The following is a 20706-nucleotide window of genomic DNA, read 5'->3' on the forward strand; positions in this document are numbered from 1 at the left end:
ATTTTAACCTAAAGATTTATTAGAAGTATTTTATTCATTTAGTTGTCAGGAAGATATCAATATCAGTTGTCATCATCATCAAGTTTAAATATTGTATTTTTGTCTCATCTAATTAATAAGATCCTTAATTAAGATGAGATCTTCTGAAGTTTGTAGCGTTATATATTTAACAAAACAGTGTGAAGAAAATCCAGACAACTTTCCATAACCCAAAAATGTCTTTTCAGATATGGATAAGCAGTTTACAGCTCAACCGGAAAATGTGACAGCGAGGGTCGGCCAACCGCTGACGATCCCTTGCCACATCAGCTCCGGCCCTTCAGCCAACATCACCTGGACCAAGAATGGTGCCACCGTGCCAATAGATTATAGGTAAGCTTGTAATATATTGCAACCAGGAAAATTTTGCTCTCAAACAACTGTTTTTGTGATTCAAAGATGGCAAACAAGTACACGGTTCCATCTGATCGTTAGTGGATATTCTAGCTTGCATTCTTTGCATGCAATACCTGGATCATTGCAAGTTGGTTGCCGACCCTAATCCAGAATCTCTCCAGGAGCTCTGGCCATCTTACGTAATCTTAAATTTAGCATCATTTATTTGTGTTCATCTTTGTAGTTGGGGCACTTTGGTCGGGTTGCTCCAAACTTGTGCAAGATATTTCGTCCTGTGCCCCTAACTCAATCAATTTAATAAATGTATGTAACAAGTCTTTCAAAATTAAATAACACATAAATATCATTGGACTTACTTTAATAATTTTACAAAGTTCGGACGATCCCGAGATTGATGTTTTCAAACAACAACAAGTATAATAATGCTCCAACAATTTCGAAATATACATAACACTGAAGTTTGTTCAATTGTTACAGATATTATTTCCTAGACAACGAGTTGCTCATCATAGATGTTCAAAAAGAAGACGCAGGGGTTTACAGGTTGGTATTAAAATATTCCAGGTATTAATTTATTTTGACCGGATATTTCTGGATTAGGATCTTTAAGTTTTAAACAACTGAAATAGGAAACAATTAAAAAACAATTGAAATATCAACTTTCTAACAAAGGTAGAATAATTAAAACGCGACTCATTAATGAATCACAAGTAAATACGTATTTTGAGTTCCATCTTTTCTCTCAAGAGAGCCGTTCTGAATTTCGGAACAAAATTATCTATTGCTCGTAGTATGAAGACGAGGCTTAGTTTCATTTCAATTAAATTCATAAAGGACACATTTCCCCGGCTTTCGTGATGTATTTTTCTTTTTCATAATCGAAATACAATTTATTTTGGAGATATTGATATTCGCTATTATGTATCTAAAAGTTACATGTTATTAATTAAGGTTAACGGACGCCGCGTTGGCGCTGCGGTTACAGCCATGGATTTTACCTATTGTGCTGGCGGTTGCGGGTTCGATCCCCGCACATGACAAACATTTGTATTGGCCATACAGGTGTTTGCCGCGGTCAGGGTGTTTGTGCAGTCCTTGTGGGTCTCCCCACCGTGCCTCGGAGAGCACGTTAAGCCGTCGGTCCCGGTTGTTATCATGTACACCTGATAGCGATCGTTACTCATAGTAGGGAATATATCCGCCAAGCCGCATTGGAGCAGGCTGGTGGATTAAGCTCTGATCCTTCTCCTACATGGGGAAAGAGGCCTATGCCCAGTAGTGGGATGTTACAGGCTGAAGCGTATAATTAAGGTTAAATATATCCTAATGACCTATTTGAATTGTTGCGGTTAACTTGTATAAGTAACTTATCTACAGGGTAACTACCGATGAAAGAGGCATTACTGAAGATCACAGCTAAATAATACTGTTTTCGAGCAGTGTTGTGTTCCTGTGGTGAGTAAAGTGACCAAAATTTTTGGGGCGATTGGGAGTAGGGTCGGACACGTCATGTACAAAAATATGGATGGATAGAGGTCGCTAGTCTTAATGATGACAAGACAAAAAATAACACATTGTTTTATTTTGACCTATTAATTGTAGAATCACTTTTAACAAGAAGGTAGATTAATAAAGAAAAGATGAAAGACGTTGTCTGTACAACAACAATCCTACACAAAAAGCCCTAAAGCTATAGCGATTAGGGAAAATCACAGGATGAATTTCATCCTACAGGCATACCTGTAAAATTCTAATAAAAGCCTAGCTGTGATGAATATGAGTTTTAAATGGAAATTTCGTAAACAGAAGCCTTATTGATTAAAAAATGCTATTAATAGACATTAGTAATCTAAATCTCGTTCAGAACAAGCGAGTTCAATTAGGTTTACCTCGTACGCTATGTTCCACGTAATACTCATTGGTCTTGTCTTCTTGTTTTTTTTTTTTTAATTTTTTTATTTATTTATAATATTGCTGTAATTTGGTATTAGAGAGCACCGGTCTTCATGATGGATATATGATAAAATTTATATATTTTTTTAATTTTTTAATTTTTATACAACTAGGTCGGCAAACAAGAAGCATACGGCTCATATGATGATAAGCGATTACCGTAGATTATAGATATCAGCAACATAAGAAGCATCGCAGGTGTGTTGCCGACCCTATTCCCTATTTCCTCCAGGAGCTCTGGTCACCTTACTCACAAACAGGAACACAATACTGCTTGAAAACACTATTATTTAGCTGTGATATTCTGTAAGGTCAAGGTTAGTACTTCAGTCGGGCTGCTTCATATTTTGAGCAGAAAATTTCCTGCTGTACCTTTTCTCAGAAATTAGTTAAACTATTAATTAATGTTATATGGGTTACCGCACACTCAGCAATGTAACTGTTTTTGCGATTCAATAACCTTCTTTAACTTAGGTCACTTATTGTGAAATTACTATTTTGCATATACCTAAGATTTTTGTACTTTTGCCTATATATATTTACAATTATCTCAATAAACTTATTGTTACATCGACTTTCATTGGGTTTGGTTTACCTCAGGATCTTCCCTCACATCTCATCTCTCACTCACACATTAACATTACAAACACGCTACAAAAATGTATTTGCAGATTTTAAAATAGCAATGAATCGAATTTCGCGCTCTTATATTCCAAATCAGCAGTAGCTTCTAATTGTTGAGGAAAATAATAGGCTGGCGGTATTCAGAAATCATGACTAAACAAATGTCTCAAAAGTGCCTTTTCTTATTTTACCTACTTACCTTTTCAATTTTACTGACATACAAAAATCAAATAATCTGCGTGACATTGAATCTCCAATAGATACGTGATTGGTCGAGTTAAAAATAGCACGATTATTATCGTAGCCAGGGCTTTATTTGGAAGCCTCCTGCGTCGAACAGGCGTATCTAACGCATATTGTAGACTCGGTTCCTATTTGATATAGGATAAGTTAACCGTTCGTTTTTGCTCACAATCTTTTCAATTTTAAAAATGTTTTCGAACTCTCCAAATTTCTTTAGCAGGGTTCTTATCATATTGATGCTATGTTTAAACTTCAAGAGTAACGAAGAGTTAACGCAGTGGTATAACTGATGACATGCAGGGGACCCATTCATGTCAAATATTTGTAGGGATTTTATAAGCGTTTCTCATTATTTAAGCCTTTGAATTTTCTCGTGTGTTTACGGACCTTTGATATAGGATTTTATTTGACTATGAATTATAAACTGTGAGGCGTATTATCCACACACATGGCATAATACAGACAGGATCGGATTTAGGGGAGAGCAACCGGGGCTACAACCTCCAGAAAAGAGGGCCAAAAATTCAGATTCAGACTAGAAAACACTAGTAAACAAATTTTTCTTCCATACTTTTTTCGCGTTGTAGTTTTAAAAAAATTATCCATTGTAATTTGGAAAATGATTTGGGGCCAAGGGTCTTTCACCCCTTTGTTGCCCCGAGGCCTCAAGATCTCTAAATCCGGCCCTGGAATCAGACTATTGTACACAGATATGGACAGTATTGGCCATACAGACGTTTGCCGTGATCTGGATGTTTGTGATTATGTATTGTGCGTGTTTCCTGACCCCTGAAACAGGAATAAATCCTAGTAGAAGCCATTGAGTGTGAGGCGTTTTTTTTTTATGTCACTAGTTCGGCAAACAAGCGTACGGCTCACCTGATGGTAAGCGATTACCGTAGCTTATAGACGGCTGCAACACCAGAAGCATCGCAAGCGCGTTGCCGACCCAATCCCCAATCCCCCCCAGGAGCTCTGGTCACCTTACTCACCAACAGGAACACAATACTGCTTGAAAACAGTATTATTTAGCTGTGATCTTCTGTAAGGTCGAGGTACTACCCCAGTCGGGCTGCTCCATATTTTGAGCAGGAAATTCCTGCTGTGCCCTACCTCAGTTAACTTAAGTTTATTATAAATATTATTATTTGTTAAACAGATGTATCGCAACAAACGTCAACGCGAACAAGACCCGCACCAGTCGTGAAGGTCGGGTGACAGTCGAGGACTCCATCGAGGCAGAACCCTTGTTCCTCACCGTACAGCACGAGAACCACACCGCAGTGCCCAGGGGGGGTAGCGTCCGCCTGTTCTGTCCAGTGTTGGGGTGGCCTAGACCAAAGGTAAGATCGAAAGATCTAGGATATATGGAAAACTTTCGTGCAATGTGATCTTCTCTGTAATTGCTTGTATCAGAAGCTGAAAGCAATTATGTATGAGTTTTTCGTAAATTTGACCAACATTTTCTGATTATGATAAAAAAATTTTTTTTTTGGCTTTACAAAAATTCAGACTAATATCAACTAAATTACAAAAAAAAAAAAAAAAAATTATGATGAACATACAGATATTGTATTATTATATTGTATATTGCATTGTATACATATGTAATTATTACATATTAGTACTAGGAGATATCTCAAAAAAACCTATTAAAATATTTCCGAAAAAAATTCCTTAAGAAAAAGTAATTGTACCTAAATATAGTTCATTTTGTAAACTCAGATTTTCAACAATTTAATTATAATTAGTATTTGTTAGAAGGTTTTTCATGTAGCTTCTTATTCTTATTTATTTTTAGGTGATATGGGAGCGAACGCCGCCTGGCGGAAGAAGAAGTGAGCTGGAGTCAACGGAGGAGGTCTTGGAACTTTCTGACTTGGAATATGATCAGGAAGGGATTTACACGTGTTCGGTCGAAGGACACAGCGACTTAGTTAAGGTAAAACTAATACGAGTATATATACTCTTGGGTAATCTGGTATTTAGATACCCATGATTGAAGCTCGAAATGTTAATAATTATATATTTATTTATTTATTCATTAAGGTTAGCTAGCAGTTGTTACATTTTTTATGACGATATTAATTGTAATATACATACTACATTTCTAAATGTACAACCATATTAAAGCAAACACGACATGCAACGTTATCTTGTTAATGTAACAATAGAAGAGAACTGGATCAAACAGTAGCGAAAACTCACAAGAAAATAAAACATAAAATTTCAACATGATATATTGTTCATTAATATTATATTATTAAACACAACTCAAAAAATACTTACCAGATTTTGATCGAATTTAAACAAAAAATACTTACCTGATCTCGATTTAAACGGTACTATACGAAAAGTACCAACTTCTGATTAAAAACAGAAACATAAAAATCGGTACAACCAGTAAAAAGTTAAAATGCACAACACACTGAAAATATTACAGTCGAATCAAGAACCGCAAAGTTTTTTAGAGACGGTTAAAAAATAATTCGTTTTAGTTTGGTAATTAGTAAATACAAACGTTATTTGTGAACGTAATTGGTTTTTATTTATTTTAAATATGGTAAAGTAAAATAAAATTGAAAAACACAAAGCGACAAATAAAGTTTTAAAAAACTAACAAAGTATATTTCGTTGAATATGAAAATCAAATATGTCTGTATATTCAGAAGTTCAGTATTTTATTTACGGTAATTGTGTTGACTGTGACCGATGTTATGAGCGATAGCGAATTTATATATTTTATCATTTTGTTGGTATCAACATATTCTATTTTGTAGATTTTTAATATCAATTTTTATTTATATATTCGCGTAAACACAGTAATCATAATGTGAGAGAATTTTGTTTTAATATGCTTAGTTACACATTTATATTAATCACTAGCTGACCCGGCGAACTTCGTATCGCCTAACACAAACTTTATCGTATGGTATTAAAGTTCAAATTGACTTTTAAGTATTATCACAAATCTTTTGTATGGGAGTATAGAAAAGTGTTGTTTTTAGACTTTTTCAGGAAATTTAAAAAATTTTTTTTTAGAATTTTTCTCTCCGTAAGAACCATCCTCGTACTTCAAGGAATATTTTAAAAAAAGAATTAGCGAAATCGGTCCAACCGTTCTCGAGTTTTGCGCTTAGCAACACATTCAGCGACTCATTTTTATATTATAGATGTGCCTCGGAGAGCACGTTAAGCCGTCGGTCCCGGTTGTTATCATGTACACCTGATAGCGATCGTTAGTCATAGTGGGGAATATATCCGCCAACCCGCATTGGAGCAGCGTGGTGGATTAAGCTCTGATTCTTCTCCTACATAGGGAAAGAGACCTATGCCCAGTAGAGGGATATTACAGGCTGAAGCGTAATCATATTTTTAATATTAATTTCTAAGCTACAACTTCTATTTAAAAGGGTCCAGATAGCCAAAGAAAATAAAATTTGTAAACCGCAGCTGTCATTATATATTATTAAATTAGCTTGTATATACTATTAATAGTACCTTGGTGACCGAGTTTAGCTCGATATTTTTAGTAAATCGTGTTTTTTGGAAATCATATTTAAATACGAATTACATATTGATGAAATAAGAATAATATTTTCCTATTTTACCGACATAATAATAAAAAATATGAACTGGTTATTGAAATAAAAAATCATTATTAAATTTTTCTTAATAATGTTCCTATTTTGTATTTTTCTTAATAATGTACGTTGTATGTTTACAATTGAATTACTAAAGAGACAAAATAATTGCGCTGGTTAAAATTGAATTTAAAGACTATTCAAAACGACGAAGAAAACTATACTTTGGAAAAATAAAATATTTAAAGCGTTCTCGTGTAACTTAGGCCACGTCTAGCCCAAGGCGTCATTTTCTGTCCGGTGAACGAGCTGCCACCGCGCTCTGTCTACGATAATATAATTACTTCTTTAAACTCTAAAATAAACGAATTTTATAATCACGTTTTAAATAAGTGGATTTGTAAAGAATTTCATTCAGATATATGAAGAGGATGATTTACTAAATTATTGTTTATAGTTGTATAAAAACTATGTATGTATGAACATTCTTTTCAAGTAAGTTTTTGGATAAGATTCTGCTATTATAACTAATAGTGAGGTTTTATAGCCTATGATAACTTTGGATATCACATCGTTAGAATAACGAGTTATTTTGAAATATAGTAGACATATTTCAAATGCATTTTGTATTGAAGGTTAAAAATGCTATTAATCCTTTAAAAAAATGCAGTTTTTTTTTCAATTTAGATTAGGTTATTTCCAAAATATGATTTATATATTTAATAATAATATGCATATAAAACAATTATAATTTACAATATATATATATATTAATTTTTAGACCTTCAATGTAACTTTGACGGAGCCAGTGCGGATAACTCTACCACCTTTGCCGAAAGAGGCCATGCGAGCGAGTACAGTACGATTCAACTGTACCGCTGTTGGGAGACCGGAGCCTGAGGTCACGTGGTACAAAGACGGACAGCGGTTGACGTTCGCTGGACGGGTGAGGATCTAATACTTCTCATGTAATATTTTACTTTGTATTTTGTGTTTCATCGGTTTTGAATAAAGTTTATCATGCAGATAAGTTACGAAAATACTAACAGTAGGATGTAAGATAGGTCATTAGTACCTGTTTCACCTCAATCAATAAAATACAACTGTTAGACTTACAAACAAATTATCATAAATAAATTTGAATTCGATGATAAAGATAACTACCATATACTTTTATCTGTTGGATCATATATCAGATAGCTGTAACGGTAACCTGTGAAACAGGCCCTTAAAGTATGAGATTAATTTTCAGGGATATATTTTTTGTATTACAGATTAACTTACGAACGTCAGCTGATAAGAAGCGCATCGAGTTAGTGATAAGTGGCGCCACCTCCAACGATGCAGGTTAGTTTCAGTTTATTGACACAAGATTATAATTTTTTAAAATCCTTGCGATATTATTATAATTGCAATGTACCGTAGAGAAATTTCAATTAAAAGCCATAGAGAAGCAATTGATATTTTACGTAATAAGATTAAAATTTACAAAAATATTTATAACTTTGTTACTAATTTAAATTCAAAAGTTTCAATAATTGAATTCTCGACGATGTTGGCACATTAGCATATCGGCATAGTGATGTCACAGATTGAATAAGTCAAGAATTCTTTTAGTACTGAAAAAATTTACAAGTTTTACGTGATAGTTTTTCTCGCGCATTAATTCACGGGCAGTGGGTCATCTCTTTCGTTATACTCTGGTCAGAGCGGTCGTGGTCGTTACTTCCCAGTCACGCGCTTGACGATCCGTCTCTATTCCTCCCTGACAGCTGCTTTTCGGGAGCATACATGCAATGGAACGTCCACTGCAGCCTTTACTTGGTCCGTTAATCTCATAGGCGATTTGCCGCGAGGTCTGGTTTCTTCTCCTTTTTTTTGCACGACTAGACGTACGATGGAGACATTGTCACGTCTGATACCGTGACCAATGAAGGTGAGAATTCGAGCCTGTCGAAGTTAGAGCCTGCTTGATGCCGAGTTCTTCTAGAATGAACTTGTTGGTCCGGAATTGATTCCAGGTCACTCTCAACATTTTTCTCCAGCAGCACATCTCGAGAACGTCTATTTTCTTCTTACTTTCTCGCAGGTTCTTTGAAGCGAAGAGGAATGTGGAGAATACTAGCGCTCTAACTAGCCGAGTCATAGTGGTCTTGGTGATGTTACGATTCCTCCAATTTTTTGCAGCTTATCTATAGCTAATCTGGATATCGCCATGCGGCGTTTGATTTCATCTATATAGCCTCCGTTTTTAACGCTACTTAATAAACATAAGATTGCACCAACTCATAGTTTGCTATTTGTGTCACTTCTGGCGAATTGTTGTTAATTCGGTCGACAATTATGACTAGTCTTGCTGCGGTTGATCTTAAGGCTGAATTATCGACTTATGGACTCCATCCTTTGGAGAAGTTCTTCCATATGGCAGATACTAGTCACAAATAGGGTGGTATCATCCGCATAACGTAAGTTGGATATTTTCAATCCTCCGATTTCTGCTCCATCTGCCCAGTTCTCAAGACTTCATCTCATTATCATTTCAGTGTAGATGTTGAAGAGGATCGGGGTAATAATGCACGATGATGGATGGAAGTTGGTCGAAAGCTTATCGTCTGTCCTTACAGATTCAGTACTACCATCGTATAAATGCCGGAGCAAATGAACAAGGTGTTTTGGTGTGCCCCTGTCCATTAGAGTCCTCCAAAGTACAGGCCATTTGACCGAGTCAAATGCCTTTGAGAAGTCCACGAAACAGATATATACCGCTTTGTTGAACTCGCAAGATTTCTCAATAATTTGGTGCACAATAAGTATTTGCTCCCTGGTACCCTTGCCCTTGACGAAGCCTGCTTGCTCAGGTGCAATCTCTTTTGATAAGTAGGACTTGAGACGCTCGTTAATAATGTGTACGAGAATTTTGCTTGCATGTGGCATGAGTGCAATGAGGCCATAGTTATTGCAAGTATTTGTAGAGCCTTTTTTGTGTAGTGGTATGAAGACACTGTGAGCCCATTCTTGTGGCCATGTACCTGTTTGCCATACCTTGTTACACAGTGAATGGAAGATCTGGACACCATACTCTCCCGAGGCTTTGATCGTTTCTATGGGAATGGAATTCTTTCCCGTGGCTTTTTCGTTCTTCAGGTGTTTAATTTCCCCTCTTATTTCATCCTTTAAGATGTTTGGTTCGTTTTCTTCGGGCAGTGGCTAGTGATACATAAATAACATTGGTTCTTCAGAATTAATAATAATGGCTCGCAAGCCAGTTTCTTGATGTCGCGCTCCGTACAGCGCCTACCTCTATTTCGATTTAGTTCTAAGCCGAGGTGTGGTCTTACTAGGAAACACCCTTAAGCTATCCTGAGCCTTCCTAAAGGATTTCCTTTCTTCTTTCATGACTGCGTTTCAGTACACATTTAGTAACGCTGTCAATGTCGATAGGGCTAACAGCACTAGATTCTCTGAAGAAAAAAATCAGATATCACTGTGTCTATGTGTGCGTGTACATAAATAATGTAACTCTTCGTCGTCCTCATGAATGTACATAAACATTTATATGTCGTAATGAGGGTAGATCTCTTTCGCTCAGCCTCTTAGAGTACTCGGTCAACTGTGGGTTTCATTGGTCAATGTTGGCACTTTAGTAGACTAGCTATTATTGGTAATTTTAGTAGACTATACCTATTAGTTTACGGGGCGGAGACAAACTTCTAAGCATTCGGTGGGTTCACCGTGTGGGTGTCGAGTGTATCGTGTGGCAGAGGGAGTAAGAGCAGTGCCTAGGACTCGTGACCTAGGTGTACACATTCAACAACACTCCTCGTGGCGCTGTCTCCAGGAGTGTACCAGTGCTTCGCCTGCCCTGGCGGCAGGGGCGGGCGGTGCGCGTCCCGCTGGGCGCGGCTGGCGGTGCGCGGCGCGGGCGCGGAGGCGCCGGGCGCGGTGCGCTGCGCCCCCGCCGGCGCCGCCGCCGTGGCGCTGAGCTGGGCGCCCGCCGTGCCCCTGGACACCGCCGCCGTGGCCGCCTACACCGTCGACGCCACGCTCACCGGTGACTATGCGCCTAGCGCCACCACTTGTTTATTGTGATGGGGGGGGGGGATGCCGCCTAGCGCCACCAGTTGTTTATTGTGATAGGGGGGGGGGATGCCGCCTAGCGCCACCACTTGTTTATTGTGATAAGGGCGGGGGGGGGGGGGGGGGCAACGGCCTGATTAGCCTGATTCAAAAAACGAACACTATTTTCTATATGAAATAGTCTAATATGCCTATCCAAATCAAATCGAATGTATTTCAATTTAGGCTTAATGAAAGATCTTCATGAACTACGAGTAGTGTCAAATGACATCTGCCTATCTATAAATAAGCCTTTTTCTCAGTGTAGAAACAGAATTGGAGTATCGTGTTAGTTTTTTATTACAAATGATACCTCGAGATGAACGCGACCCCAGTTACACGATTACGCGATTTATTTTGTTATATCGTGTTATATTAATAATCGCCTCATATTCAACGTTCCTCTAGGACTTACTGTAATGTCCGGAAACATACACAATAGGAACAGGAATAAACGAGCAGACCACGACGAACAACGATATTGCCAATTTAAGTGTTTGCCATGTGCAGGGATCGAACCTGCAATAGCCAGCGCAACAGCACAGAATAGCGTGCATTATTGTGCTGACGCGTCGCCAAAATGACAGCGGTCACCAAACAAATACCGTCTAATGTATTTGTTATCAGCTATTTAAGCTGTCGTCGCCCGACGCGTTGCCGATATTAAGGAAAAAATGTCTGCATACCCGATACTTTAAAAGCATATAATTATATATAATTAAGGATAAAATTAAGAAAATTAACACATTTTTATTAATGGTTTAAGAACCGATGATTCTGTAAACAAAAATCATTGGATGAGTAAAACATTTTAGTCTGATTAAGCAAGTAAAAATTGTTAATAAAACATCGTTTTCCATTAGACGAGCACAGCACAGCGGTTACTGGACAACCTCACCGTAACACCGAAGAGGTCGTCAAAGTAAGAGAGCCATTGAAGCCATACATATTTCAAGTAAGTTTTATTTATTGTATTTTGTATATTGCTTAGAGATTATAACTTCGGCATTAACTAAGGTTGGGTACAGCTGGAAATAACTAGTCCTGGCCATAAATACTGTTACATAAAACTTGTCTTTTTTTCAACTTTTTAATTATTTTAAAATTGGAACAAGTATATTATTTTTAAAACTTATTTCGATTTTGCGCCATTTCACATATTTTTTCGTGTTCATTATCAAATTACAACATGGAATGGGATGTTAAAGGAAAAAGGATTGCAGTGATCGCCTAGCACGAAGTGGGTATGGAGCCGTCGATAATTTTCCAGAAACTTCAAAAGCTTGGTATCAGCCGTATGTTCGTATATCGTACTATCAACAGATACAGCAATACTTCGTCTGTCGAAGACCAGAAAAGATCGGGGCGGCCGCGTGTTGTTAGAACTACAAAGGTTGATGATGTTAAACCAGAATTCGTCGAAACCCCACTAGGAAGCAAAAAAATCTTATCGCGACAAATGAAGATTCCCGCTAGGACTCTGTCGCGTATTATAAAACAAGACCTGAAGCTCGATGGTTACCGCCGATATACAGGGCATGCCCTAAATCAATCTTTACAATTAAAGAGAGTGGATCGATCAAAACGCCTATCGCGATACGCAGGTGAAAGGGCCAGAAATATCCTCTTTACCGATGAAAAAAAATTTACGATTGAAGAACACTATAAGAAGCAAAATGATAAAGTGTACGCTCACAGTTCTAAAGAAGCTGCTCAAGTTGTCGGAAAGGTACAACGTGGTCATCATCCTGCGTCAGTGATGATTTGGTGGGGAGTGTCTTATCAAGGAGTCACAAAACTACATTTTTGTGAAAAAGGAGTGAAAACTTCAGCCAAAGTGTATCAAGATCCAGTCTTGAATCATGCTGTGAAACCTTTCAGCAATACACTTTTTTAAAATATACTGTGGACTTTCCAGTAGGACTCTGCACCTGGTCATAAGGCACGAACTACCCAAGCCTGGCTTGAAACCAACTTTCCGGGCTTTATAAGAGTTGAAGACTGGCCCTCCTTTAGCCCAGACCTTAACCCTTTAGACTTCAAATTATGGTCAGTTTTAGAAGACATGGCCTGCCCTAAACGACACGGTGTCATTGAGTCTCTTAAAAAATCTTTGGAGCAAGCAGTGGCGAAATTTCCCTTGTGTGCGTAAATCCATAGATTTGTGGCCAAACAGATTAAAGGCCTGTATAAAAGCTAAAGGTGGCCATTTCGAATAGAATATTTTTTTATTTTTTGCTGAGACGTTAATAAATATGTAGGTATAAATTTTAATAACATTACATCACTTCATTAAAAAAATGCATTTTCATTTGTAACAGAACTTATGGCTGGACTAGGTTATACTGCTCAAAATCTGGAGCAGCCTAACTGGGGAAGTACCTCGACCTTACAGAAGATCACAACTAAATAATACTGCTTTCAAGCAGTGTTGTGTTCTTGTGGCGAGTAAGGTGGCTAGAACCTGGGGGAGTTTGGGGGTAAGGTCGTCAACACGCTTGCGATCCCTCTGGTGTTCTAGGCGTCTATAGGCTACGGTAATTACCATCAGATGAGCCGTAAAAAAAAACAAGTGAAAAAGGAACAGTTGCCTAAACCACTTCTCGTGAATGGCTATTTACATTTATTTTTTCTTAGGTGCGTGCATATATCTCGTCGCCAACGAGCAAGTACATAGCAAGCGACATGTCGGAGAGCGTTATATGTCAAGGACAAGGGGGTAAGAAAAAATATTTTAGTGTAAAGATAAAATGATACGTATATACAAACACAAGTTGTCTAATCAATGTGGTAGATGTATTGTTTGTCTTGGTGACAATGAAAAGAATATTTGGGTCTTTGGTGGTATTTATTAAAATCTATTAATTACAATGGGTTTTACTATAATACTAATTACTTAATATTAATATAGGGACACGACCGTTCACCTCAGTGGCTACCAAGAGAGTGCAAGAGAGACAGTGTTTCAATCAAGTGTCAACTGTCATTGACATATTATTAAGACAGATTATCAGTAACATTCCGTTACTACAATTTTTGTCCTTTTGTTCCAAACGTTAATAATTCATTTCTTTTTGAAATGTAATAATTAGAAATAGAAAATTAAACTAGAAATCTATGAATAAAATAATGATACGGTTAATATCTTCACAGTTCCAATAAAACTGACGAAGCTGCAAGACGACAAAGTGCTGGTATCTTGGAAGCAATTCTCAGACCAAACCCCAGGAGTAGCGCAGTGGATCCTACAGTACCGACATGAGAACGGGACCCATGACGAAGAACACAACATCACTTTAGCTGCTAAAGTCACTAACTATACGTTAACAGGTGATATTTTAAATTAACCAACTTGTTTTTATTTTTTTTTATTTGGTACAACGTATGTTAGTCGGTAAATTCTGTTAATCCTCAATGGCATAGTTTTACGGACTATTTCAACGCTTTATCTCAATGGGAGATGCCTTAGCTATGGCACAGTTTGTAAGTGTGACTAAAAATATTTAATCCATCTCTTGCCAAAGTTATAAATGTGATGATTACGACTGTTTTTTTTTTTTATGTAAAAAAATTTAGTCGTCTCTTCGTCTATGTATCGTATAATATAATAGTATAAGTAGGTAAATAAAATAAAATAAAATTTGTAAGTTCTTAATAACTAGTGTTACAATTTCTTCAGCTCCTGACTCATCACCTCTTCTGGTGAGGCTCTTAGGCTCCCGGACCCAGGAGTGGTTACAGCAAAACCTTACGCTGGTGCCCTGGTCATCTACGACTACAGCGAGCTTAGACGACGACGGGTGAGGTTCTGGTCTCCAAGACTAAGTTTCTATTTGTCTACATTTAGTTGTTTGATTGATTCACTTCAATAGAAAAATTTAGAGAAAATATTGCATTTTTTAAAAAGATTTACGAAAAGCGATTTATCGAGTTTAGATTACGATTCTGTGTTAACCCGGGGGGCAAAAATTTTATCAAATTAAACTTTTTTCACCATTGACTAGGAATATAACAAATATGGTTAGCAAATATGTTGATTATACTTAAAGATTTGTTTAAGATTTTTTTACACAATATTTAATCTAATAATTTTTAAAAAAATATTTATAAAGAAGAGAAATTTACTATCGATCTATCTGAGTTAAATTTTATAACTGTCGTTTCGTTGGTTGACTTTAAAGAAAGTGTAATAGTAGGTACAAAAAGAAAAAAAAATATTATTAAAAGATATCAACCAATATAAAATTTAAATAATATAAATAAAATGTAACCTAACTTTATGGCTACATCCCAACAGCGAGGTAACAGTGATACCGCAAGATCTGGAAGTGACTGAGATTGGAGAGACTTGGTTCACTCTGAAGTGGCGCTGTGAGGACGCTTCGAGATACATTTTCATGGTTTGCGTGCGACGAATCGAAGGCTACGATGATTGTCAAGAGAGGTAAGGCTAAGCTTTAGACTAGTTAAAACCGAATTATGGAGTTTTTGGGGGTGGAGGGCGGAGGGTGTAGGGGAAGCTATACAAGCTAACACTGCCACACTTCGAAACCACATGGTTATGGAGATATCCATGGTTAAAGTTTTGAGATTAGAGGAGGAATGTGAAAATAACGTGTGAAAGCTGCGAAATTCTTCTTCTAACCTCAAAACTTTAACCATGGATATCTCCATAATAACCATGGGGTTTCGAAGTGTGACAGTGGTACCAGGGGTAATGTCTCCCCCCCTTCCCCTATGATCCCGAACTTCGGTTTTTCCTAATTTAAAGCTTTACCACTATTTTCTACACTACATTCGAGATGACTTTTGATAATCTCATCAAATTATTTGCAGCAGTTCTTCTCTAACCTGCTAACAAAACAAAGACAGATAAATGACAACTTAGGTCGCGTACAGTCTATATCAGAAGAGCGCTTAAGAATTCAGTCGTTGACTTAACTTAGCAGTACGAATAATGGTACCGCTAGAAGAAACTTATTTGGAGTTGCAGGATAATATCGTAAGCTATCTAGAACTGAGACAATTATTACTGGAAATAAATCACTTTCAATGGTTACAGTGCAGGCATTACAACACTGTTGGGTGAATTGACACCTAATTGTATAAAAGACTAGAAACATTTGATGATTGAATAATGTCTATACATATTGTTCCAGCTCTAAAACTACAACAACTATTGAAGGCCTTCAACCTAATACTGTCTATCAAGTCCGGGTTCAAGTTCGAATCCCTGGGCGTGTCCGTGGAAGTGCTTTTACGAAACCGTACACTGTTACCACACAGCCTGAAGGTATTTATTTATTCCGACAATCTTCATTTTAAAAGCTAAAATTGTATCAATTTTAATGAATTATTTATCGTTAAAGTGAATCACCGATTTGAAATTTAGATTCTGCGGAGTGGAATCGGGAATTCCATAGTTACTTTTTGAAATGATCTGATAAATCTAACTCTTTGAATAATTCTGAACTGAACAATATACGTCAGCATGTTAAGTTACTGTACTAGTAATGTATACATATATATCATATTGTTATTATATTGGAAGGTACAATTATTACTATTTTTTCCATTATATGTTAGTAATTGTTTTAACTTCATTTTACTTTAATTGGTTGTATATATACAAAAGTATTAGGCTTCATCGAACGTACATCTAGTGTTTGCTTTTAAACCATTTTGCACAGTCTTCATGTATTAAGGACTGTTGATGAATTATGTATGTTTTCTATGTAAACTCGCTAGCGAAGCTGATAAATAAATAAACTGCTGATGGTACTGTTCAGTTCAGTTTGTATGTGACATGCTATTCAATATAAACTTTTAATTTGTTGTCATCCTTTTTTGTACTTGTACCTACTATGATGACTTTGTGAACTGCAAAATCTAGCATATATAATTATATATGCATGTCAAGCTTCTCGTCATGCATTAATCAACAGTAAATAACACTTTACCATAAAAATACGCTTAATATAAAATATGACATCATTTATGCGTATTAGAAAAAGAAAAGGTCCTAGAATCGATCCCTGTTGCACGCCTATTATTAGCACTTGTTTGTTAGAATTTATTTCATTCACTGACACATGTTGGATTATTATTAGTGAGATATGAAGTAATGAGATTAAGAGACTTATCATCAACACCCTAATACTCAAGTTTATTTAAAAGAATCCAGTAGTTTATACAATCAAACGTCTTAGATAAGTCAGAGAATACACTAATATTATTTTGTGACTTCTACCAAGCATTTTGTGTCATGTATATAATAGTGTCACGTTTAGCTGCTGTCAGAATTAAAATAAATGCTGTAGCAGAAAAAACTCTTTATATTTAGTAGTGTTTTCAAGTGTACTTATTCATCTCCTTACAAAGTACTGAGGCTAAGAAATTTTCATCACCCCTATCGACTGACGTTGCTAATGAAAATCTTTTTAGTAGAGCCACAAATAAAACCTATTTCAAGCTCTACGATATACTCGTACTGCTAACAGTCGCGGCCGGGTCTCAGTCACTCGTTCCAAAGTGGCTTAAGTCCAACATTACGACTGTTTCCGATGCTCCATTGGAAGTCGCTCGTCGATGACACATAGATCGGTTGGATATTTCCGGAGCTTTCGACACACGGATCCGGTCTCACTCCCAGCCCGCCCGCAGGTCCGCAGCGCTTGAAGGAGCTACAGTACAAGTTCGTGAACTCGAGCGCGCTGCTGGTGTGGTGGCGCGGCGCGGCGGCGCGCTACACCGTGAGCCACAGCGCGCAGCTGCGCCTGCCCGTCGACCGCTGGGCGGCGCAGGAGACGCGCGAGCCCTCGGCGCTGGTGAGTGGCCGCCCACACACCACACCACACCACACCACACCGCCATACTACACCACACCACACCACACCACACCAGACCACACCACACCACACCACACCACACCACACCACACCACACCACACCACACCACACCACACCACACCACACCACCACACCACACCGCCATACTACACCACACCACACCACACCACACCACACCAGACCACACCACACCACACCACACCACACCACACCACACCACACCACACCACACCACACCGCCATACTACACCACACCACACCGCCATACTACACCACACCACACCACACCACACCACACCACACCACACCACACCACACCACACCACACCACACCACAGCACACCACACCACACTAAACCACACCAAACCACACCAGACCACACCAGACCACACCACACCAGACCACACCACACCACACCACACCACACCAGACCACACCACACCACACCACACCACACCACACCACACCACACCACACCACACCACACCACACCACACCACACCACACAGCACCACACTGTACCACACCGCATTAATAGACACAGTGCAGTGTGAATACGGTGAGTCGCTACATCGTGCGTCATCGTGTTAGCGCCGAGCGTAGCAGGAGACACGTGAACCCTCGGAGCTGGTGAGTGTCCCATACCGCATCAGGCTTCACCCAAATCACATCCACATTACACTATACTGCATTGCACTGCGTCCTAAAAACACTAGGAAATTATCAAGATAGAGCATATCAGAAAATATCCTGCTCAAATCTGGAGCAGTCTTATTTGAGAAGTACCTCAACCTTACAGAAGATCACAGCTTAATAACATAGCTTTCAAGTAGTATTGTGTTCCTGTGGCGAGTAACCGTCTAATACATACAGTTCCAATGACCGTCACGTTTTACGATATTTTCCAATGTTCTGCGCCATTTTCTTAATTTTTTACTCTACAAGAACCTCTTTCAAAGTATTAGAAAACAGAAAAAAATAGCATCAATAGTTGAACCGCAAGTTTTGCGCTCTAGCAATGAAATTTAGCAAAACATTCGCAAGTTTTAAATACTCAAATTCTTTATACCTTTCAGATAACCGGTATCGAGCCGACGGAGCATACGTATGTGATGGTGACTGCTTACGATCCGACGGTCTACAGCCCCATTTTAAATGTGCCACCGCTCACGAAGGAAATAGGTAAAGTCAAATAAACAGAAGATTAAATTTTTTAAACGTACCAGATTCATCGCATATAATCTTTGGTAAAAAAACTTTAAATTGACCAAAGTTTTGTAAAATGTGGTATATTTTGGTCAAAACCAGGATACTACAACATTAACACATAATATGTGATGATATGTTATCGTGTACACCTAAAAGCGATCGTTACTTGTAGTGGGGAATATATCCGTCAACCCGCATTGGAGCAGCGTTGTGGATTAAGCTCTGATCTTTCTCCTACATGGGGAAAGAGGCCTATGCCCAGTAGTGGGATATTACAGGCTGAAGCGAGCGAAAGCTGATGCTCGTTATGTGTTTCCTTTTAATTTAATCGAGATCTGATGACAACTTTTTGAGTAATCTTTGATAACGCGTATTTAATTGACTAATTTTCCTCTACTCATACGTTTTATTACTTATCCATGTAATTGAAGGCGGTTTTTTTAACCGACTTCCAAAAAAGGAGGAGGTTCTCAATTCGACTGTATTTTTTTTTTATGTATGTTACATCAGAACTTTTGACCAGGTTGACCGATTTCGACAAATTTTGTTTTAATCGAAAGGTAATGTGTGTCAGTTGGTCCCATTTAAATTTATTTGAGATCTAACAACTACTTTTCGAGTTATATCTAATAATGCGTTTTTACTTGACGCTTTTTTCGTCGACCTACGTTGTATTATACCGCATAACTTTCTACTGGATGTACCGACTTTGATAATTCTTTTTTTGTTGGAAAGGGGATATCCCTAGTTTGGCACCATGATAAGGAAACCAGGATCTGATGATGGGATCCCAGAGAAATCGAGGGAAACTTTCGAAAATCCGCAATAACTTTTTACTGGGTGTACCGATTTTGATAATTTTTGATTTAATCGAAAGCTGATGTTTATCATGTGGTCACATATAAATTTATCGAGATCTGATAACTACTTTTTGAGTAATCTTTGATAACGCGTAGTTGCTTGACTATTTTTTCGTCGATCTACGTTGTGTTACTTGCCGATGTAATTGAAGTCGGGTTTTTTTTCGTTTGCAAGCAAACTCAATTATAGGGTAATAAAGTGAGTAATAGTTTTACCACAGAACTGTATACAGGTTATCTTCTGCAGATATAAAGGATCTGAAGTACGAGTACACCGACACGGGTCTGCTGGTGTGGTGGGATGGAGCGGGCCCCCGCACCCTGAGATACGCGCAGAACATCACGACGCCTCTGGACGATTGGACCGTGGTCAACGTCACCGAGCCTCGCGTTGAGGTAATTACGCCTAAAGGCTACGTATGATTGGAAATATTCTAGTCTATAAATCCTTACATTCTTGTATCTTCGTAAAATAGCTGAAAGGTATTAGACATTTAAATCAATGTATGTAGACTATGTATGTATGTAGGTTAGTTTTCATTAGAATATCATCTATACTCTTTAGTTAAAAAAAGAATAAGTTAAGAAATTCTATAAAAACAAATAGTGGGGAGACACACAAGGACTGACAATCAGACCGGAAATAAATATTCGCATAAACACAAATATCCACTCCGAACGGGAATCGAACTCGCGACCATCGCAGTTTAGGCGCCGCCGACACGGCACACGTACTATTACACCAGAGCGGTTGTCGATTGTCTCTTATATACCGCTAATACGAGTGAAACGGGACGGCGTGTACTGTGTGGCTACGGTACTAAAGAATATAGCCACCCCCTCTCTTCCCGTGGGTGTCGTAAGAGGCGAC

The 20706-nt window shown here is 38.0% G+C and overlaps 1 protein-coding gene across 1 annotated transcript in view; it reads left to right on the plus strand.

Moving 5' to 3' along the window:
- Positions 1–229: 229 nt before the first annotated feature.
- The window catches only part of LOC123657955 (protogenin A-like), a 30859-nt gene continuing 10382 nt past the window's right edge, over positions 230–20706 (plus strand). The window contains exons 1-17 of the mRNA XM_045593434.1: positions 230–372; positions 874–939; positions 4376–4559; positions 5018–5158; positions 7582–7746; positions 8075–8147; positions 10639–10851; positions 11780–11871; positions 13554–13635; positions 14070–14246; positions 14596–14716; positions 15214–15360; positions 16076–16209; positions 17580–17743; positions 18843–18958; positions 18993–19013; positions 20069–20231. Of these exons, the coding sequence (XP_045449390.1) occupies positions 230–372; positions 874–939; positions 4376–4559; positions 5018–5158; positions 7582–7746; positions 8075–8147; positions 10639–10851; positions 11780–11871; positions 13554–13635; positions 14070–14246; positions 14596–14716; positions 15214–15360; positions 16076–16209; positions 17580–17743; positions 18843–18958; positions 18993–19013; positions 20069–20231 (2202 nt within the window). The remainder of the gene's footprint in view (positions 373–873; positions 940–4375; positions 4560–5017; positions 5159–7581; positions 7747–8074; positions 8148–10638; positions 10852–11779; positions 11872–13553; positions 13636–14069; positions 14247–14595; positions 14717–15213; positions 15361–16075; positions 16210–17579; positions 17744–18842; positions 18959–18992; positions 19014–20068; positions 20232–20706) is intronic.

The sequence above is a fragment of the Melitaea cinxia genome, chromosome 11, assembly GCF_905220565.1.
Source record: "Melitaea cinxia chromosome 11, ilMelCinx1.1, whole genome shotgun sequence".
In the NCBI taxonomy this organism is placed as follows: Eukaryota; Metazoa; Arthropoda; class Insecta; order Lepidoptera; family Nymphalidae; genus Melitaea; species Melitaea cinxia.